Genomic DNA, 23,532 nt, shown 5'->3' with positions numbered 1-23,532 from the left:
CTCAGTGCTCTTCTATCAAATCACAGTAAGTGGCACAATGGTCATGGTACAAGGAGTCCCCCAAAATTAACAAGAAATGTTTCTATCATTAACCTACTTCACAGCACCGCTCAGAACTCAAACTCCTTTCCATGTGATCAAAGTTACCCAGCGAGGGCCAACCATTGTGCTCCATTGTGACCCATATAGCAATTTGGTTTTGGTCTATGGCTTTAGTTGTATAATATTGTTATAGTTGTAGTTTTTGTTACACAGTTGTAGAAGTGTTTTCAAGTGTTCTGTATTTTCAATTATATTTGTGGTTTTATAGTTAGGGGGAAAGGAGGGTTGTAATGTTTATGACCAATCCATTCCTTGATTGAGACCAGGATTTCAGAATGCTCTGAGCTAAGCATGAGTCTACCTTAGGACATGGGGCAAAGGGAATTCTGGAAGGAAGAACACTGGTCTGCATAATTGTAAGCAAGGAAGGAACTATAAAATAAACATGCCCTATCTAATTAGCATTGCCTGAGTTCAGATTCTTATTTCTAAAAGTCCCAGGCCCCTGAACACGCATTTGCATCCCTGAGTATTTTGTGTGTGAGAGAGAGGGGAGAAGGCATAACAAGACAGACACAGAGTAAGAGAAACTGGGGAGTTGTTATGTGGAATTGTGCACTGTTCATATATTTCTCTCTGGTCACTGTATAGAAACTGAAAATGCCAGTTTCAGGAAATGGCATCAACACCAAAGATAGCTACAATCCTATCCCACTCTGATAAAGCCTGTCTCCTTCTCATGTTCTGAATGACTGCTTTGTGCAGTTGAAAGACTTTCATGAATGATCCAAACCTTGTACTTGGTCTGTAAAATATTTTGTTTAAGGAGCAGCTCTAAATGCTATAAAAGTGCTAATTGCCCTTGGATTGCCTGCCATTGCCTTCTAGGTCTTTTTTGAAATTCTTGTGTCAACTGGACTTGACTTTTTTTTTGTTAAATGCTCATCTGTACCTCAACTATATTTTTTTGCACTCTATGAAATATATTTTTTTAATGTGGTGCATTTGCTATGATTTGATTGTACTTTATTTCCAGTGGCTGATGTCAGCTGTAAAGTTACAGGAGTGAGACATTCATTTTCTGGATGTTCTGACATATTTTAAGAAAGCAACTTGACACCCCATAGAAAATACTGACATATGGATTGAGCCTGGATGTGTCAAGTCGCAAAATTGGAGCATTATTTCAACAATAAAAATAAAATCACACTAAAATAATCTGAGAACATCCACTGGCAGTGGCTTTGAATGTGTGTGTGGGGTATAACACACATTTCTGTGGATATAGGATTCATCAACTGTTTCTGGTGCTATCTGTGGCATCTTATTTAGACTGAATGCTTCCCATTTCATTCTCTGGAATCAGTTCTTAAGAGGCTGTTCAACCTCACCTTTCTCTTCAGCCATCTATCCTGCCTTGAATAGTTCAAGCAGGTTATCTCTTAATTTTTAATCTTTTTCAATGGTGGAGAGCTATTTCCATATTCTCCTTCCTTCCTTGGATCAAATTATAATTCGGATTTGTCATATTGTGTAATTACATTCAAATTATTTGAACGTAAAAAATGAGCTGATGTTATAACCCAGAAATGATCCAGATATCTAGAATTCATGTTTCAACCTCAGTCTATTTCACACTTCCTGGTCTTCACTAGCTTCCGTATCAGCTCTGCTTGAAATTCCTGGCCCAGACTGCAGACATTTCCAAGATTCTGGCACTGAATTTCTGTTAAGCACAAGTGCCAGGTACCAAAAAAGAAAGGGAAATATTTCTATTTAGTGTCTGCATATATGTACTGTATCAACATAGTACTTGCTATTTTCATTCATGAGTAAATTTTACAATTTAAGGGAGTTTTTTTTTAAAAAAAAGTTCAGGGCAGTATTAAAAAATTATATGCTAATTTGCCTATAAAAAGAATACATTCTCACTACTTTCAGCAAACATTTCTGAGAGGTTTTCATTCATTCATTCATTCATTCATTCATTTATACCCCCAAACTTTCCCCTGACAGGGACTCAAGGCTGCTTAGAGATTTTTTTAAAAAAGAAAAAGAACAGCTAAAAATGGGGGGGGGGGAGAAAATTAAAAACAATTAAAAATTGATAGCATTAAAACTGTATACATAAAATATATTAAAACCATACAAATAATTACAATAAGAACAGCATGGCACCAGCCCTTTCATTTAAAACAGCCGGTTCCCAAAAGCCTGCTGGAACAATGAAGTCTCCGCCTGCTGGCAGGAGGACAACAATGAAGAAGCCAGCCTAACTTCTCTAGAGAGGCAATTCCAAAGTCTGGGAGCAGCTACTTGAGAAGGATAACTACTGCATCCTACCTACTCCTATGGTTCTGAAAGGGATTGTTTAATTGATCACTTTTCCAAGTCAACCATTTAACTTGCTTTGAACTATTCTAAATGATCAGAAACAGAAGGAGCAATCAAGACTCCAGCCCTGCAGAACTTTATAAAAGTGCTGGGTCATTGCTACATCTGCAGCTCCTGCCACACATGCAGGGTGCAGAGTGAGGGGCAGGCAGACAGCTGCTGCTGCAGCAGCAGCAGAAGCCTGGATCAGGAATGATTGGGCCTGAAGCCATCATATTCCAGGGCTTTCCACTGAGTGCCAACAGAAAGGATCCATTTCTTTCCCTACCATTTGATGGCTGTAACTGGGGAGCTGATGTCACTCCAGGAGGTAGCTGGCCACAAGCTGCAGTGTGCGTGTTGCAGAAGGGGAGAATTCAACACAACAGCTCCATCTGTCATAATGTGAAATTCTACTCTCTTTTGTCACTTCTATCTGGATAAATTGATTTTGAAAACATTTTCAGTATGCAAAAGCAGAGTTCACACACACAGTGATCCAAAAATGGAGCTGTTTCTCAGATACAGTATATAGGAGTTTCCTGGTCAACACGGTCATGTCTGTAATATCTACTCTGAATTATATTTGTCTAAATCAGTGTCCTTGATCCCTAAAAGTATGTGCCAGCTGTGGGTCACTGAATATTGTGCAGCATTTCCCAGTGTGTGTAAAATAATGCTTTGTAATTGTAACCATGGGCTATTGGAAATCTAGAAAAAGACAGACCACACGCAGAACCTCTTCACATTTAAACTGTGTTAGGAGTGCATAGTCTGAATAACTGCCCTGCTATTGAATCACAAATAGCAAAGTGTCCTGTTGTTGAATCACTCCAGGATCTATCTAATTTACTGTTATTTGTGTGAATTCCAACAAAGAATGCAAATTGAAACAAATAAGATATATGATTTGTTAAAGGCATAATTTTGTTGATTGCTGTAGATTGTCATATTTAATAGCTTAACATATTCATAAATAATAAAATATGTTGGTTCTGGTGGCACGAGAGTAGAAAATGATGAATGTGCCCTCAAATCAGTTGATTATATAAACATACCACTCTGGATCTCCCTAGAGACTTCTGAAGGGACCTGACTGCAGCAACCAGAATGTACTAGGTGCTGCCCACTGATCTGTTTGTGGGGTGTGTCCACCCACCCCTGGCATGCCCAAAGTAAATAAATGATCTAGTCTGCAACTGCACGTGGCCTGTACTGCACTCAGTTACCCCACCTTACTCATATCTTTTATTCACAAAACCACTTGATATTTGGAAATAAATGTTTTGCATGAGAGCAACCAAAAGGCTGCACTGAACAGCTGCTATTACCCCACTTGGAAGTGCTACTTTAACTAATGCAGCTACACGGTATAATAATAATTTGTATTTATACTGCACCCATCTGGCTGGGTTTCACCAGCCACAAATGCATTTGGGATCATATTGTTGAAGGGTATGTTGTTTATATGAATTTATGAATAAAGATAGTCTATATTTAACTCTGAATAAATGCTATTTACTTAAGGACCACAAAGAAGACATTTTAGCAGGGAAAGTCTGTGTGCTTGAACAAACTTCTGAGTCTTTGGAAACGTGCTCAAATTAGCAGCTTGGCTTAGATCTGTCTGGTTTTCACTTTGGGTCTTTGATTTATCATCCTGCCGCTAAACTGCTATAAAGAATTTGGAATAAGATCAATTCTCTTCGGCTTTAGCATTCCTAACATATCCAGGAATCATTTGCTTTTAATTACCACTCATTTCAACCATATTAATAGTATAAATGTGGCTTCCACATCCAATTCTGCAGCTTTATCAACTTAAAAATCTTCAAGGTTCTCTTATTTTTCATAGATGCCTTAATTATTTTAGCTGTGTTTTTATATTTTAAAATAATAATAAAGAGGAAATGAAACAAGCCTTGCCAGACAGACTCTGTACAATACACCTGATTCACTTCAGAGATGATTTCCTCACCCAGCACACTATGTGACCATAAAAGCCTTTAAAAAAACAAGTTGATTTAATGTTTCTGTTTATGCACGGTGTCCAGTTTCCAGAAGAGTCTGAGACTAGTGGTTTTGAACTCAATTAAGCATTTAAGCTCATTTTCAGCCGAGTCCCTATGGACTGACAATTAGAAAAGGAAAGAAGTTCAAAGGAGAAAGGTTATAACCTCATAGCTCTATATTTTGTGTGGTCTCAAAATGCATCCTATGCTTTCATCCTTCATATATTTAGGAAAGCCATTACGACCAGGGCCGTCTTGAGCAGATCGCGCGCCCTGGTGCTGAGGGGCGGAGATCGCTCTGCCGCCCGCCCCGCCCTCGCAGGGCGCAATTGGTTTCTGTGCGGCTTTGCCGCGTGGCGCCCTCCTTGCCAGGCCGGCACCCAGCTTACCAGGCCCGCGCCATGGTGCACTGCGCCACCGGGGGTCTACGAAGAGCCGGCCCTGATTACGACCTATAGCTAAGTTACACAAGGGGTCAAACTGCACATGATGTTCAGATGTGTAAATGTTTCTTTGAGAGTTGTTGTTGCTTTAGTCTCAAATGTGGTTCCAATTGTTATAGGCATTCCTTTGAGATGCCATCAGAAAAGATGTGCAGACAGCCCCACTACAAAACAGCAGTACTGTACTCTGTTTCAATTCCTCTTTCTCTCAATTCCTCAGATTTACATATGATTTGCTAATGACTTGTTTCTCCCCTAAAAACTATAATCCCTGCTCTTTTGTTGTGGCTATATAACCCCCATTCTATTTCCCAGCAAAGTTTTCTTTGCCTACCTTCTCAGCAACATTTGCTTTCTTCAGTAGAAGTCTCCACCCCCATTGTTCAGCCCGGACACTGAGGTCCAGCTCCGAGGGCCTTCTGGCAGTTCCCTCACTGCAAGAAGTGAGGTTACAGGGAACGAAGCAGAGGGCCTTCTCGGTAGTGGTACCCGCCCTGTGGAACACCCTCACATCAGATGTCAAGGAAATAAACAAACTACTGTATCTGACTTTTAGAAGACATCTGAAGGCAACTCTGTTTAGGGAAGTTTTTAATGTTTGAAGTTTTATTCTGTTTTTTATATTCTGTTGTAAGCTGCCCAGAGTGGCTGGGGAAACCCAGTCAGAGGGGTGGGTTTGTTTGTTTGTTTGTTTGTTTGTTCTGGCTTCAATTTTCAAAAGATATCATGGTACATATCAAAACTGTTACTTCTAGAGGTACAGAGGTACCTCAGGCAACAAAGAACAATGGGAAGACAAAAGGGAACGACTTATTTGAATTCAACTAGCGGAGAGGTGATGTATCTAAACCATGAAGTATTTGCAAACTTGGATGGATAGAAATATTATCCAGAGTCTGTGTTCCTTGATTTTTATTGTCTCCAATCTTGATCAGGAAATTGGAGGCTAGACATAAGTGGCATGGTTCTCATTCCAGGACAACTATCATATCAGCAATTCCAAGGACAATTCTCTCTCCCCCCCCCCCAAGACAATTCTTATGTCCTTCTGTTATACCCACTTTCATCTTTATAACAAAAGGAAGTTCCAGGTGCTAGTGTTAGGCTTATCCCGTATGTGATCCCGTATGCACTCTATGGCTGCAACCTCAAAAACCATGGGAAAAAAGAGCTACTGCTCATTAGTTCATTTTATTATCTGGACCTAATGCATTCTGGCTTCAGGCCCACCTCTGCACCAAAACACCTTGCCCTGGTTGCTGACCTTTATTGGGAGATAGGCGAATGTGAACCCATTGCTTCTCCTTGACCTCTTGGAAGCTTTTGATACCACTGATCGTGGAACAGCTCTATGGCTTGGGAGTTGAACAGTATGGTGGTTCCACGCTTACCTGCAGGGTTATTCTGAGAGATCTGCATTCCTACTCAGGCCCTTATCAATGTGTCTGTGCTGTGGGGTCTCACAGGGTTCATGCTTTTTAACATATGAGGCTGATGGGTGAGGTCATTGGGGGGATTTGGGGCATGGTGTCATCACTATGCAGATGATTCCCAGGTCTATTTCTCCTTACCATCTGAATCAGGTAAAACGGTGCAGGTGTTTAACAGATGTCTGAAGGTTGTAATGGGGTGAATGAATCCCAACAAGATGGACATTCTGTTGGTGGGTGATTGCGTCCAGGAATTGTGTTCTAGATAGGGTTGCACTCTCTCTGAAGGAAAGGTATGTAGCATTTTGTCATTCGAGGCTCAGGTAGCATGGGGTGCCTTTTTCCAGCTTCCCCTGGATTGCAAGCTAGAACCATTCCCAGATTGGAATAAAATGGCCACAATAATCCATGCCCTGGTAACCTCTTGATTATTGTAATGCATTCCAGGTGGGGCTATCCTTAAAGACGGTCCACAAGCTGCCAGAGTTCTGAATGAAGCAGTTTACAGGATTTTAAATGAACAGGTAAATAATACACTATGAATTTGGTAGCATAAAATATGAAGAATATAAATTAGTATAAAAATCTTAGTGGATGTACACTGAATCTGCAAGTGCTCAAAAGCAATGAATGAGGTAAAGTTTTATTTGCTTCTTTTTATCAGGATTTTAATGAGCGTCTGTAGACCACACAACTGTGTTGTGACCTTAAGCTACTTTTACCTGACCTGCAGATATACAAGATTTCTAGTAAAACATAAAAGCAAAGCAAAATAGCCTCTGAGCATAGCTGCCAAGTTTTCCCTTTTCTCGCGAGGAAGCCTATTCAGCATAAGGGAAAATCCCTTAAAAAAAGGGATAACTTGGCAGCTATGCCTCTGAGATGGTTGGCTGGTTGGCTGGTCGGCTGGTCTAGTTTCCAGACATTCAAGAAAAATTGAATATATTCTATTATTATCAGGAACATTTCAAAGGGCATGGAAGCTTGGAAGGGCACAGGCTAAGGGAAAAGATGGGAACTTTATTACTTAAGAATCTGTTTGCCACAACAATACTTAGAAACATATTGAAGTGTTAACAACACGAAACTAGTTTGGTTAAAGGAGGAAGTACAGCTTAGAAACACAAAAGACATAATACAGGGGTTGTGAAGCTCTGGCCCTTGAGCCCTAGGCAAGCTAATGTAGCCTGCTGGGCAGTTTTGCCATGCCCACCTGTCACTCGCATGACATTGCATGATGTCAGGTGTGGGTCATGTAAACCTGCAGCAGTAAGAAGGGATGTGAGAGGGCATTGGTCAAAAGCTGTGGAGGAAATAAGACTCATGCTTGTGGCATATGAAGATCTTTGCATGAGAGTTTTTGGCTTAGGTATTTGGGGCATTACCTGCAATAAAGGGATACTCTTTGCACATCCCTTGGAACTGAAAACCGAAATGTTCACATACCTTAGCATTTTGAAGAGGGGGTTGGTAACTAGATGGACGATAATACATCCTGTGAGCAGGATCAGTGTGTATGTCTCCAAGAAATAGCTCCTCGACCAAGTGATCTAAATTATGGTGAAGGTACTGTTTCTCTACACGGATGAGTTGAAGCTCATGCATAGCAAAATTCAGTGCTCTGGTGCATTCGTAGCCATTCTCTTCTCTCCATAAATCGTAGCTCACATTCTGCTCCCAGGCTTTATCCTCTGGTACAAATCCAGGACATGTGTGGTTCACCAACTGACTTAGTCTCTCAGTCACTGTCTCACTATGGCAGATTATCTGTATGTTGTGCAGCTGGTAATCTGCTTCAGTCCCTCCTCGAATGATCCAGGATGCTTGGCGAAGGCGAATTTTGCCACGGATAACTAAGGTATAGATTGGGTTTGTGCATCGGTTACCTCTGTAGTAAAACTGATAGGCCTTGAATGTATTATTGTGGTAGAATCTGTAGGATCTAGTGATGAATTCTGGGCCCGACCTTACTTCACAACTGTAACCAAATTGCAAAAAGAGAGAGAGAAAAAGCATAAGCTTAGTGAGGTGTGAAATGAAGTATATCAAAGTAGCCACTAAGAAGATAACAGCACTAATAACACATTTAACTAACACATTTTTTTTCATCTTCCTTTATTTAACATTAAGTTTCTGGGTTTCGTTTTTAAAAGACATTTTAAAAGGTATATTAGTTCTACGCTGCATTTTTTTTAATTAAAGGTTTTCTTGAGTTACAGAAATATATGCCATGTCTCTAATAACATGTTTACAAATCAGTTTCATTTGTTGAGCCATTGGGAAGAAAGAGGGGGATAGAAGGAGATGGGGGGGTCAGGTGGCGGTGTTTCTATTTTACTTAATATATGTGGGGGGGGGGGAGTTGTCAGCGTCGCTTGTGCAGGTTCTACGCTGCATTTGATATTTTTATTTTCATTTTATTGCTGACTTCCTCTTTTCTCCACATTTAGTAGGCAACTCTATTCCAAGCACTGTCAAGGAAGACAAAATTTCCCCCCTACAATACCATTATCTGTTCACTTTTGCCACCAGGCAGGCAGTGGTAGATCAAATGCTATTGCTGGCAGTGGCCAGAGTAAGGCTCTGAAATAGAGCATTATGGGTGTGAGGCAGTGAAGGGTTAGCCATGGAGCTGCTGAGCCCCAAGCTGTTCCAGGCCCCCCACATGCACCAGCCTGGAGCTGGCACAGCAGAAAATAATGGAACCCGTCCCCCCGGCTGGCAGTGCTTCAGATACGACAGCTGTTGTGATGCTCCTGGCCAGGGTTTAGAATTGCTTTGCCTACCATGCTTAGAGTAGACCCACTGAAATCAATGGAACTTAAGGTGACTTCAGTGACTCTACCCTAGGCGTGACCATGTCTGGATCCAACTTAACATGTTTTGTTCCCTTCTATATGTTAGATGTATACCTAACATGAATAAGCTTCTGTCAAAGCCTCTAGACCCGAAGATAAATATTCTCATATGCTCAATAGCTTTTCAATGAGCCCCTTCCTGTTTTATTTCTGTGTGACAATGTGGTTATGTTTCTTAAGAGATAGGCAACACTTTTAATATATTTCTACTTCCATGGTGATAAAATCAACAAGGAAAAGGACTGGCCACACCTGCCTGGCTTCAGGCAAGCAAAGTAATAAACATGCTTTAATGTGTTTATAAAATAAACCCAAACTAGAACATCTGGAATATTTGTGTAAGGCTTATAGTTGCAAAAAAAGAATAGATTTATAAGCTGAGCTCTTCCTAGTTTGCTTGCTTTCTGCAAGTACAACAGATCCCTCCTAAGTGATGGGAGCCCAACATCTTCTCCCTGACTTTCCAGTGATATCTGTGGTGGATTTGAATGAGGATTACTGCTTACTCAAACACTATTTTTATTAACTTCAGTGATGGCTTTGCCTGAATAAAGACTGCAGGACTGGGCTTGAAGGGAATCTTATATCCCAAGGAGCCTTCCTAAGAAAATAATTGCAAGTACACAGCTGTATATTTGCAAGCTGAGACTACAAAATAAATACCTCTGCCTAACTGAATGTTTGTGATCTCAGATAAGCACTTGTGCATGCTTGGGCTAGTCAGCTAAAGCTTCATAATTTCATTTTGTTAATGAACTTTGTTTTATACACATGTCACATGATACAGCAATAAAGGCAAGGATTTATTCACTCGCCCTTGCAAGCGGTCTGAGTGAGCAGGTGACATATGAACATCCTATGAATAGGCTGGCAATTTTCAACAACACTGTGGTTTGCAAAGTAAGGAAGATTGAAACGCCTTACTGTTTGAAATACAGACAATACAATAGCCACAAAATTCTGAAGGCTCACTTTTGTGGCCAGAAAAGCTTCTGTGTCCATAGGAGAAGTTTTCAGCTTCCCTCTCAATAAAAGACCCTCTGTGCTACAATGTAAAGTAGTTTAGAAGCATTTTTTAGTTTAGGGAAGCTGCTATATTGAAAGAGAAAGAAAAGACAAAAGCTCACTGTGTACATTAAACTAGCTGTGAGTTAAAGTGGATTATGGATTACCAAAAAATAGTAGCAAAGCTGTACAGTATGGTGTCCTACCCTTCTATGTATCTAAAGTACTTGCCTCCTGACATTAATGTCCACCAAATCATTTTAGCATGTTTTCTATATAGTATCATCATCTTGTTTGTCAGCAGTCTTACCCGGTGGAGACCCAGTGTCCCTCAATAGTGGGAGGCATTTGTACAGTAATTCGGGCTCCATTGTGAAGATGTTTCAGCATGTGAGGACACTGTGACTCCTTGAAAGTTCTCCACGCGCTCTTCTCTAATGATCGAGGGTGTGACCTGCTGTCTGGATGAAGAAGTGCAGAACCTTCTCCCAGCCCTGTGAGAAATCAGAGATGGCGTATGAAATAAATTCTGGTGAATTTGGAGAACTAAAACTGTTTGCATATAATGACATACTGTAAATAGCTTTGCTTGCTAGTAATGTTCAGATGCAAAAGACTCCTTTCATGAATGGGCTTTGTACATTTGATATATTTAGGGTAGAGTCCCATATTATGTTCCTGTGCATAAGCACTTAAGTAGGAGGATCAGGGTATTTAATTTTTAAAAATGGACATGGAAATTGAAAGCATGCAGAATAGCTTCCTACTCACAGTGGAATATATACAACCACATATCTAAGAGTCAACTTCATGCAAGGGAAAATGCTTTATTTTTTGCCACAGATACTTTATTTTTTTAATAGTTGTATATTTTTAAAAAGCAACCACACACACACACTAGAATTATCAATAACAGCATTCTGTTTATCATTTCAGAAACTGTCAAACTCCCCCCCTTCCTCTTCAAACTTCTCAATGGGCCATTAATTTACTGAAACAGCCAGGTCCTACATCTTTCTATACCATTTCTTTAGTTTCGGAATTTGTTTCATGTTCTAATAGTTAACATGGCCCAATAAAAATAATAATAATAATAATAATAATAATAATAATAATAATAATAATAATAATAATAATAATAATTTATTTATACCCCGCCCATCTAGCTGGGTTTCCCCAGCAACTCTGGGTGGCTTCCAACAGAAGTATTAAAATACAATAATTTATTAAACATTAAAAGCTTCCCTAAACAGGGCTGCCTTCAGATGTCCTCTAAAAGTCTGGTAGTTGTTTTTCTCTTTGACATCTGGTGGGAGGGCGTTCCAAAGGGCGGGTGCCACTACCGAGAAGGCCCTCTGCCTGGTTCCCTGTAACTTGGCTTCTTGCAGCGGGGGAACCGCCAGAAGGCTCTCAGCACTGGACCTCAGCTCATGTCATAAGCTGCTATTCTGATGCCCCATAGTCCTGCTAAGTCTGTTAAATGAGGACTGAGGCAACATCAACCAGCTGTGCACATGTGTATTTGCGCATGTACACAATGCTCACTTTAGAAAATAAATAAATTTGGAAAATATACACATCCTTGGAAACATGTAGTGCATTTCTAAGTAAGTTTACTCAGACGTATGTCCCACTAAGCTTAACAATGCTTACAACAAAATATATTTAGGATTCTACTCTTAATTATGCAGTAGAAAAGCTATTTACCAGCATCATAACTTGTATATTCGGACAAATTGTACAATATGTTGACTGCTATGTGGAATGGAAAGATATGTTAAAAAGTGAAAATAATATTGAATCCATCAGTTCTTGAAACTTTCCGTAGATGCTGTAGGCATGTAGCAGTTGTGGAGAAACATAATTCTTGGCATGTACCTTTATTCCGATGTTGCGTTGGACAACTAGTTTGACACTGTGATTCAGTGAATAAAGATTAAGATTGAGACTTGGATTCAAATTCCAGCTCAGTCACCAATGTACTGTAATGATTAAACAACTTCCAAATCTGAACTGTCATTTTAAAGCTGCTGTGAGGGACAGGGGATACCGCGAAGTCCCTCCCCTCCTGAGTTCAAGCCCATCCCCAAGCACAGGGGAAAGCAGAGGGAGCTCCGATTCCAGTGAGGAAGCAGGAAGTCGTGTCCGAGGCTCAGGCAAGGTAGCGGAGCCAGGGTCCCAGGTGGGACAGGAAGGGGCAAATAAGGGGGGGAGACCCATCCCCCCAACTCCGGAATTACGGAGAAAGAGGAGGGGAAAGAGGATGGGTCTGCCAAGGCTTTTGTGTTGGGGAAAGACGCGCCAAAAGCCATTCGGAGGTTCTGCAACGTAATGACCCCATCGTTCCGTGTAAATAGCAATGACTTCAGCACTGTAAATACGCAGCACCAATAAAAGAATAAAATGCAGAGCTGCGTAGCGTCGTTACTCTGAAGTAGCCTGCTCCGGCCACTGTGACAGCAACCTCCGAATCTTTTTTTGGGCTACTTTGGAGTTGCCGGGATGAGTGTGTCAGAGGCGGAGAAATGGCGGCAGATCGCGGAGAAAGCCCAGCAAGACCTGCAGCAGCTGGCGCAGCAGGCGCAGGGGGAATTAAAGGCAGCTAAAGAAGAAACCAAGAAGGTCCAGGACGACCGGCTACAACTTGCGGAACAGGTGAGAGCGCTCCAGGAAAGAGAGCAGCAATTAAGGGCGGTGGCGGTAGACCTCCAAAACAAGCTGGATGCAGAGAAAAACAAGGCGGGAGGGGCACCCCAAGTCCAAGTGCTGCCAGGAAGGAGAGCCGGGACCCTAGTAAGCAAGTTCAATGGAGACCCGAGGGAATATCATGGCTTTGAGACTGAGATTGTGTATGCTCTTGAGCTGCACCATGATGACTTCCCTGATGATGAGCACAGGGTAGCGTTTATTGTGGAGCACCTTACCGGGGCAGCCAGGGAGTGGCTAAGACCGTTAATCGCAACAAAGAATCCTTGCATGAAGAATGTCAAACTATTTCTAGAAGGTTTGAAAACGATGTATTCGTCCGATAGTCATATGGACCAGACTAAGGAGGAACTTCATAATTTACGCCAAGGAAATATGACAGTTCGCGCATATTGGGCAAAATTCACCATGCTGGTGCACAGACTGGGGTGGGAACTAGAGTCAGCCCCAATGCAAGCGGCGTTCTACTTGGGTTTGCATGAGGAGGTGAAGGATGAGCTCTCGAGAGGTCCAAAGCCCAGTAATATGGATCAGCTGAGCAAAGCGGCTCTGGCGGTGGGGGTGAGACAGGAATCCCGGTGGAGCGACAAGCAAGCAACGCGCGCAAAGCGGGCTTGGTTCCCACGGTTGCAGGAGAAGCCACTCCCCCAACAACCCTTTCAAGCCACGCCTGGGGCCAGCCAGGACCAGGAACCCATGCAGATTGATAGCGCGCACGCGCGGGCTTTTCAAACCCCAGCGGCGCCAAGACGCAAGGAGGGAAGGGGCGGGAATTGCTTTCTCTGCAACTCCCCCCAGCATCTCGTCAGAGACTGCCCACATCGCAGGGAGTGGCAAGGAAAGGCGGGAACGGTTGTGCCCTCCCCCACTGACGCAGCACCACAGCAGGGAAACGGGAAAGCCTGGCTGCAGGAGACAAGGGGCAGCAGCCAGGCACAGTCAGCAGACAACAGCCCCAGCCCGCCCACCCGCACAGAGAGGAGCAGAGCCAGCCCACCCCTCCCAGAGCAGGAGTGGTTCTAGAAGTCACGCTAACGCTCCCAAATGGCTATCCATTGACGGTCCTCGCCCTAATTGACAGTGGTGCCTCAGCCAACTTCTTCTCGAGAAACTTTGCAGAAGAGCACCAGATCCAGCTTCTGCAGCTGGATTTTCCTCTGCACGTGGCAACCATTGACGGCAGAGAGTTGCTGGGAGGGGCCATCACTCATCACACACACCCCATGAGAATGACGGTGGGAAGGCACTCAGAGACACTGGCATTCAACGTCACCACCATCTCAGACCCCCCCATCGTCTTGGGCATGAGCTGGCTGGCGCGCCACGACCCCTCCATCAGTTGGCACCAGAGATGCATCACTTTTGGATCGGACTTTTGCCTGGAACATTGCATGCAGCACCAACCAGGGGAGGGGCCTCCGATAGCCACGGTGGCCACCATGCACGTCAAAGGGGATGAGGCGATACCCAAGCCGTACTGGGACCTGCAGGAGGTCTTCAGCGAAGCGGAGTCCGACCACCTACCCCCGCACAGGCCTTTTGACTGCCAGATCAACCTGGTGCCAGGGGCAACTATACCCCCAGCCAAGCTGTACGCCATGTCAGACCAGGAACTGGAGGATCTGCACGCTTTCATCGACAAGAACCTCAAGCGGGAGTTCATCAGAGAAAGCAAGGCAGCAGGGGGCAGCCCGGTCTTCTGGGTGGACAAGAAAGACACGCAACAGCGCCGTCTTGTGGTGGATTTTAGACGGCTGAATTCAGTGACAGAGCCAGTGGCTTTCCCCATGCCCAGAGTGGATGATCTCCTGACAGCGGCACGCAGGGGCAAGATTTTCACCAAGCTAGACCTGAGGGGGGCGTACAACTTGATCAGGATCCGGGAAGGCGATGAATGGAAAACCACGATGTTCACGCCTCTGGGCTCTTTTGAATATCTGGTGATGCCCTTCGGGTTGCAAGGGGGCTCAGCATGCTTCCAGGCCTTCATGCACCACGTCCTGGGGTCCCTCCTTTTCAAGAACTGCTTGGTCTTCCTAGATGACATCCTTATCTATTCCGATAACCCAGTGCAGCATGTGAAAGACGTCAGGGAGGTGTTGCAGCGCCTGAAGGAGAACCACCTGTATGTGAAGCTGGAGAAGTGCAAGTTTCACACCAAAGAGGTGGACTTCCTGGGCTACAAGCTGTCAGACAAGGGGTTAGCGATGGACAAGGACAAGGTGCAGGCCATCCTGGACTGGCACAGCCCCAGGACGCGCAAGGATGCCCAACGCCTACTAGGCTTCGCCAACTTCTACAGGAAGTTCATCAAGAACTTCTCTCGCGTTACGGCTCCCATCACTGACTGCCTGAGAGGCAAGCAGAAGTTCAGGTGGACACCAGAGGCGCAAGCAGCGTTCGAAAGCCTCAAGAGGGTGTTCGCCTCAGACCAGAACCTGTTCCACGTGGTTCAGGACACGCCCCTACGCGTTGAGACAGATGCTTCTGATAAAGCTGTGGGCGCCATTTTGTTGCAACTGGACGCCAACAGAGAGTGGAGACCCTGTGCCTTCTTCTCCAGGAAGTTGACCCAGCCAGAGCGAAACTACACGGTGTTTGATAGGGAACTTCTTGCGATCCACGCTGCGTTCCAGCACTGGAGACACTTCCTGGTGGGCGCAAAGCACCCCATCCAGGTGTGCACAGACCACAAGAACCTGGAGTTCTGGAGAAATGCCAGGGTGCTCAACCAGCGGCAGATACGGTGGGCAGAGTTCTTCTCGAACTTCAACTTCTCCATCCACTACATCCCGGGGGAGCAGAATGTCAGGGCGGATGCCCTCTCCCGCAAACCGGAGTACATGGAGGAGGAGGCGCCACCAGCACCCAGGCACATTTTCCCACCCTCAGCATGGTCCTGCGGAGCAGCAGTAGTGAGCGAGGCAGAACTCACAGCACTGACGGCAGCGGATGAGTTTGCCAACCGCATCTTCAGAGAACTGAGAGGGGGGAGGGAGCAGGCAAAAGACTTTGCAGAACGCAGGGGGCTGCTTTTCTACAAGGGTGCACTGTACCGGCCCACCACCCAGCTTAGACGTAAGGTCCTCAAGCAGATGCACGACAACCCAACTGCGGGGCATTTTGGAAGGGACAAGACCGCTCACCTAGTCATGAGACACTTCTGGTGGCCAGGGGTGCGGGAGGATGTCAGAGACTATGTAAGGGGCTGTGACACCTGCCAGCGGGCAAAGGTGGTCAGAGCAGCGCCAGCAGGATTGCTGGAGCCCTTAGCCACACCACACAGGCCATGGGAAGTGGTGTCCATGGACTTCATCACAGACCTGCCTTCTTCCAGGGGCAAGACCGCAGTGTTGGTGGTGGTGGACCTCATGTCCAAAATGTGCCACTTTATACCGTGTGCCAGAGCGGTCTCTGCAGAAGAGACAGCCAAACTGTTTGTTGACCACGTATTCAGACTGCATGGCTTACCTTTAAGAGTTATTTCGGATAGAGGCCGCCAATTTGTGTCCAGGTTCTGGCGGCGGCTCATGAACCTACTGCAGGTGGAGGTCAGCTTGTCGACGGCTAGACACCCGCAGACCAATGGACAGGCAGAGAGGGTCAACGCCATTCTGCAGCAGTACCTGAGATGCTACGTCAGCCAGAGGCAAACGGACTGGGTGGATCGCCTGCCACTGGCAGAATTTGCCTACAACAATGCAGTGCACGTCTCCACAGAGGTGTCGCCCTTTAAGGCCAACTACGGGCGCGACCTCAGATCTTTCCCGGAGAGGGAGGGGGAGGAGGAGGAGGGCCCGCAAGCTGAGGATTGGGCAGAGGAACTGGAGACGGTGCACCAGCAGCTCAGAGAACACTTGGAGAGAGCCAAGGAAGCATACAAGAAGGGGGCAGATCGCCACAGGCGACAGGGGGAGGTCATCAGGGTGGGGGACAAGGTTTGGCTGTCCTCGGAGGGCCTTCCCACCAGAGGGAGGTGCAAGAAGCTGGCACCCAGAAGGTTGGGCCCCTTCACGGTCACGCAACAGGTCAACCCGGTGGCCTTCAGACTGGCACTGCCAGAGGACATGAGGGTGCACCCAGTGTTTCATAGATCGCTGCTGTCGCCGTACAGGGAAAGCAGCAGGCTCCGAGACAGCGAACAAACCCCCGAGGGAGGGGGGGAGAGGGAAGGCAGGGAGCAACTCAATGAGGCCACGGCCATCCTGGATTCACGGAGAGGGGTGGGGGGCCTGGAGTACCTCATGGCATGGGAGGATGCTCTGCAGTCCCAGAATGAATGGGTCCCGGCCACTCAGATACAGGAGGAATTCTTGGTGGAAGAATTTCACGCCCTCTATCCCCACAGACCCAAGCCCTGGCACATGGAAAGGGAGGGGGAGGAGGAGGAGGCACGGGAGAGCAGCTCACCATGGCGCTGGGAAGCGGAGTTTGAGGAACCGGGAGACGAGGTATGGGTGTCACCGAGATCCACCCAGTCAGAGGCAGAAGCAGATTGGCAGCACATTTTTACCCCCACCAGCTCCGACGCCACGGACTTTTTGGGATTCCAGTCCTCCCAGGCGGAAGGGGGGGGGCTCGCAGGACTGGGGGGAGGTGTTCACACCGACGGGCTCGGAAAGTACTGAGTTCTTAGGCTTCGAGTCGTCCCCGACACCTGGGGGGGACTTGGGGAGGGGAGAAGGAGAGCTTGGGAGGGGGGTGGATGTGAGGGACAGGGGATATCGCGAAGTCCCTCCCCTCCTGAGTTCAAGCCCATCCCCGAGCACAGGGGAAAGCAGAGGGAGCTCCGATTCCAGTGAGGAAGCAGGAAGTCGTGTCCGAGGCTCAGGCAAGGTAGCGGAGCCAGGGTCCCAGGTGGGACAGGAAGGGGCAAATAAGGGGGGGAGACCCATCCCCCCAACTCCGGAATTACGGAGAAAGAGGAGGGGAAAGAGGATGGGTCTGCCAAGGCTTTTGTGTTGGGGAAAGACGCGCCAAAAGCCATTCGGAGGTTCTGCAACGTAATGACCCCATCGTTCCGTGTAAATAGCAATGACTTCAGCACTGTAAATACACAGCACCAATAAAAGAATAAAATGCAGAGCTGCGTAGCGTCGTTACTCTGAAGTAGCCTGCTCCGGCCACTGTGACAGCTGCAGAGCTGCCATCTTAAAATTGTTGGAAATCTAATTTAATATGCCTGATTTAATGTAAGAATCAGACAAAGATATATTTGCATATGGGTGAATTTCTATATTAAATATACTGAGGCTGCAATCCTGAATGCACCCACTAGTGAATAAGCCTCACTGAACACAGTGGTCCTGTTCAGACATTGCACTACTAAACCGTAGCTTAGCATAACACCAGTGAGCCATGGATTCACGTGGTTCTTTCCTCTCCTGCACCACCAGGGAACCATATGCTGTTTTGTCCAAATTCACATTAATAAACATTAACTATGATTTGTTCAAAACAATGTTAATGTTAACCAGCTTATCAGTTCAAAGCCAGAAGCAAATACTTCCTTACTTCTCCTTCCAGCTGTGTGAGAGAAGGATAGCAGAGAGCACATGAGCACAATGATTGCTGTGGCTTGTTTACATCACACTAAACCAGAACATCTGCACTGGGCTCTAGACCTTACTTCTGAGTAACCATGCATAGGATGCCTCTGTAAGACTGTTAGTTAATATTTCCACCAGGGTGAAATAAGACTTGCTCCATTTGGTACAATGGATCAATAAACTGAGTTCTTGTGAAACCTGTAAGCATTAACTCTGCTATTACAATATAAATACAATTTATTTTGTGCAGCAAATGTTTTAAGTGGAAACTTACCAGCTTTTGAAAGTTTCCAGCAAATAAAACACAATTTATTTCAAGACGAAGCCTTTGTTTATCTAATCAATTCCACTAAACAATTATATAGATATATATTGATGTGGGAAACAGCTAGATAAGCTTTCCACTACCAACAACAAAAAAGGATTACGTCAAAGAATATTATTTCTCACTGCCAAGCAGATGTTTCTGTTAGTAGCTCTGCTTTAGTCACTCTGGACATCAAAAGGATTAAGGTCTTGAAAAATTGCCAGATTCATTAAGCAGGAAAGTCCAGGCCTCAGCAGAATACTGACCGCACTGTAAAAGGTAATGATTATATATGCTCATACAACCAGTGTCTATTGATCACATTGGGGGTTGCAGTGCTATAGCACGCTGCTACAAACTCAGTGTGGCAGAGAAGATAATTAAGCTTGGGGCACAGTTTGCCATTTCCCCTAACAATGGGGGTCTCCAGGAATCAGATGGCAGGATTTGTCCCTTTAACTGTGTCTCTGACTCCACTCCTTTTCTTTCTACTACTGGAGTCAGCAGGAGCCATTCACTTTTATGAAAGAAAGATGGCTCCCATTCAAGTATGCACTTCTGGTTCCTGGTGGTGGACTGGCAGCCAGGCACACAGCATGTAATTCATGGTTGGCAAAGATCAGGTACAAACTGCACATCCAGATGTGTGCTTTTTGCATGTGATTCCCCAACAGTGCTGTAAATCACTGGGTCTTTTTATACTGGTGAGAACATGCCCATTATTTGAAGCACTGCAAGCAATTTTTATTGCCTATGAATCCATTGCCAATGATATGCAGCATCTTGATGTGCTCAACTTTGGATCTGACGCAAGCTGGTCAACAGCATTGAATTGACAGAATTTATTGGGTGGGGGAGAATTAATCAACTTTATTTATTGGATTTCTTACCTGTCCTTAACCAAAAGGCCCCAGGGCAAGTTATAATATAAAAATATAATATTAAAATCAGTTAAAACAACTTGCAATCAGAAGTAGATTCTTAAAATTATTAGGTGTAATGTTTAATTGAGTAAAAATAGCCTCCCAAGATTTAAACAGTGTGTATGGAAATATTTTAAATAAATGCATGTATCAAAACTTTTGCAAGACATACACTCCCAGTACTTAATGAGAACGTACATTCTGAAAGAGGGGGTTAGATTTGTTTTGTTAATAAGGAGGCAGGTTTATAATAACTCAAGTATTATATTGCCAAGGAGAAATTAGAATATTTCGTAAAAGAAAATGAATTTTAACTCATCAAAAGGAATAGTTTTTGAGCCTGTAATTATGCCTTTTAATCTAATCTACCACAGATTTCCATTTTCAAAGTAAACAGATGGAAAGAAAAAATATCAAACCACGGTTCAAGTGGGATCCCTAGTTTAATAAATGCATGTGATAAATGCAGAACGGTATTGGTCCAAGTCCTAATTCTTAATATTGACTACATTTTTCACCTACTGGGGAAAGGAGTACTGTAGAGCCCTGTTGCTAATTAAATCACATAGATAACTTTTTGTGATAGAGCAACTTATAAATGCTGTAAACTAAATATTTAAAAAATCATATCATAAAACAGGAATACTATCACACAAACACATTACAAGAAATTATAAGGTGTAATATATTTTTGATGTACAAATTTTGTACATTATGTATTTGAAAAGCTCAATATGGCTGCAACAAGTACTACCTTGAAGAACTAAGCTGAAGATAAGCAAATGTGAATTTACTGAACAACAACAACAAATAGAAATACTGCAAGGCTGGCATGTCTCTTCAAATAATTTGTGATATCCGAGGTAGAAAAATAACATTTTCAAACTGAATTAGCTGAATTGTTTTGAATCCACCTTTACTGCTCATCTTGTTAATCAGAGTTGCTGGAGCAGAATGATTTTAGCATTTGACATCTGAAACATTTGTGGCTTTTTGTATAAGCAGAGCAAACCACGATAATGGAAGAGTTCCAGCTGCAAACCTCTTTTGACATTCAACAGGTTTTATTTTGATTAATGAACACAAGGAGGATTTTTTTAAAAGGTTATTCCTGTGTTGTTGAGATACATTTATGATGCAATATTAGCATGAATCTGAGTCTTAAATTGCATTTTACGTTTATATTTCCATTTGATAAGCAACCAAACTTGACTTCAAAAAGGTGTGTTAAAATTTTATTGCCTATTTATGTAAACACATTTAATATATTTCTGATTGCCAGATGCTGTCCAGCTGGCTGAGATAAGCTATGTGATATTTTGGCAGCATTTCTTTTCAGTTATTGTTTGGCTAGCTGTTGATGAATGTTAAGGGGTGGTTAAGGGGTTAGTGTGGTTAAACTGAGTAAGTGTCAATACACAACAGTGTGGCCCAAAAGGCCAATTCCATTTCAGCTTGTTTTAGCAGAAGCAATATATCAAACAGTGGAAAATAATATTAGCGTTATGCATCAGTGATAGGTTAAACCTGTCTGGGACAGTCTATTCAGTTTCTGAGCACTGGTTTTCATGGATGCTGATGAATTGTAAAGCAGGAGTGGGAAAGCTGTGGCCTTCCAGATGTTACTGGACATCAAATCCCACAAGCTCCCGCCAGCATGGTCAACAAACAGGTATGGTGGGAGATGTGATCCAGCAACACCTGGAGGGCTTCAGGTTTCCTACCCTGCCATCAAGGATTCAGAAGAGAACAGAGGAAGAAATATACAAAAGAAGTCATAAAAGGACAATGGAATGGAGTGCATGCTTAGAACTGAGATAGACTCAACTGTCTATCTAGGCCACTAACTTATTTTTAATAGCAGCCAGCTTAATGCTATCAAAAATCCCACATGCAGAGTAGAAGAGCAGTAATTCTTCCTGGTGTTTTTGTTGGAAGCAGCTGTTATTCAAAGATGAATTGCCTTTGGGCACAAACGTTCCATGTAGCAAGGTGGCTAACGCCCATTGATAGACCTACCTTCTTTGAATTCATCTAATAGTCTTGAAAGCCATTTAAGCCAGTGGCCATCACTGCATCCCATGGCAGTGAATTCCAAAAGCTAATTTATACATCATGTGAAGTACTTTGTCTTCACTATCCTGAATAAATTTTACTGGGTAGCCATGAGTTCTAGAATTACACAGGAAATTTAAATAAGTTGTGCTTATGCTTGTTTAATTTATAGTCTATCTATCCAACAAAGTTTGTAGTAGTCGAAATGTCAAAAACAACAACAACAACAACAACAACAACAACCCCAATATAAAGTATTACACAAATCTGCACCACAATCATAATCGTTGCTGAATCCTACAGATTCTTATTCATGAACAAGTTCCTGATAAGAACAGAACATTTTCATTAAGCATGTTTAGGAGTTAAGATGCACTGAAAAAAAGCTACAAGTCCAAGTATTGCATCCAACTGTCTATCCATGTGGTTTTCCATATCAGCTCTCCATCCCTGTGTTGTTAATCAGTGACTATGGCCTGAACAAGTTAATTTTCTCTCCTCTCCTTTTTCTTTTTAATGTTCCCATCTGATGACACTATAGTGTGTGTGTGTGTGCACATGCAGACAAGGCTCCCCATTTCAACTTCTCTTGGCAGCGGCTTGTTTGATCTGACTATTGGCCTTGATTTGTTTCACATTTCAGCCAAAGTTTAAAACAGCTGGGTAATTCCAAGCAGATGAGCCTGGGAGTCTAACCCTGTAATTATACCTTCTCTCCTTACTTAGCCTCTAACTTCAAACCTTCCGTTTTGACTTCTAGACGCCCAGATCACAGAATTTTAAAGTACACCTTGGCGTCCATGCAGGTCTGTCTCAACCAGACATAGTTATACAGTCTATATATTTTGTAGTTTGAGTTGCAGGGGAAGAATAAAAAAACAAACCTTTGATGAGCAAGTCTCCTGTCTATAAAAGCGAAAGATACACAGAATGCTCATGATCTTTATTATTTACTATGTGGCATTTATGTACTTTGCATTGTCCGAATAAAGGGGAATATGTAATTCCTGTGTTCCAAAAACTAAAGCAATGACTATTTGGGATGTTAGGTATCAATAGTGCATAAAATTAGGCCTGTAACATAGTAATGTATCTAATGCAGTTTGCTTTTCAGATATGCTTACTCTCCACAGCTGCCACTGATGATTGCTCATATGTTTGAAAATTTAGCAATGGAGTTCAGGGCTGGGGTCATGTCTGCCTAAAGGTCACTTCATCTCCTTCTGGATGGTTATCGAGCAGTAAAGAGTAAGTCTCCCAATAAATATTTTTGAAGTGTTCAAAGACCACTTAGAAGGAAATGCCACATACTTTATAGTAGCTCTGGACTGGCTATTATTAAAACTTGAATATTGTGTCTATGGAACAACACATTTTTCTAGGAAAGAGCATGGTTTCTACAAAGGGAAGTCCTGCCTCATCAGTGTTTTATAATTAATTGGATGTGGGGGCTGTCAACAAACATGGATCCAAGTAATCTGGAATATATCATATAGTTGAGCTTTCAACAAAATCTTTACCAGAATCTCTTGAGTAAAGTTAGAAGTCCTGGTATGGGGGGGGGGGGGTTATCCTCTTACAGATCAGTAACTGGTTGAAGAACAAAAAGCAAAGGGTAGCAATAAATTAGCAATTTTCAAAATGGAGGGAACTAAAAAGTCCCCCTATGCCAAAGATCTATATTGGGGCTATTTCATCATGATCAGGGAGGAATACGCTTCAAGTTTTCTAAGTTTGCAAATGATGTCAAATTATTCAGATTGTGGAAATGCAAAGGTAGATTACTAAGGATTATTCAGAGAGCTCTCCACATATTGGATTAGGGCAGC

At 43.6% G+C, this 23,532-nt stretch overlaps 1 protein-coding gene across 1 annotated transcript in view; it reads right to left on the bottom strand.

Annotated features, from left to right (window-relative positions):
• Positions 1–23,532, bottom strand: part of APCDD1 (APC down-regulated 1) — a 35,987-nt gene that overhangs the window by 9,680 nt on the left and 2,775 nt on the right. Inside the window, exons 2-3 of the mRNA XM_035125234.3 lie at positions 10,474–10,657; positions 7,747–8,278 (exon numbers count right to left, since the gene is read on the bottom strand). Coding sequence (XP_034981125.3) covers positions 7,747–8,278; positions 10,474–10,657 — 716 coding nt within the window. The remainder of the gene's footprint in view (positions 1–7,746; positions 8,279–10,473; positions 10,658–23,532) is intronic.

This window comes from Zootoca vivipara, chromosome 8, assembly GCF_965207765.1.
Source record: "Zootoca vivipara chromosome 8, rZooViv2.hap1.1, whole genome shotgun sequence".
Lineage (NCBI taxonomy): Eukaryota > Metazoa > Chordata > Lepidosauria > Squamata > Lacertidae > Zootoca > Zootoca vivipara.
This window is presented reverse-complemented; position numbering and strand designations above follow the sequence as displayed.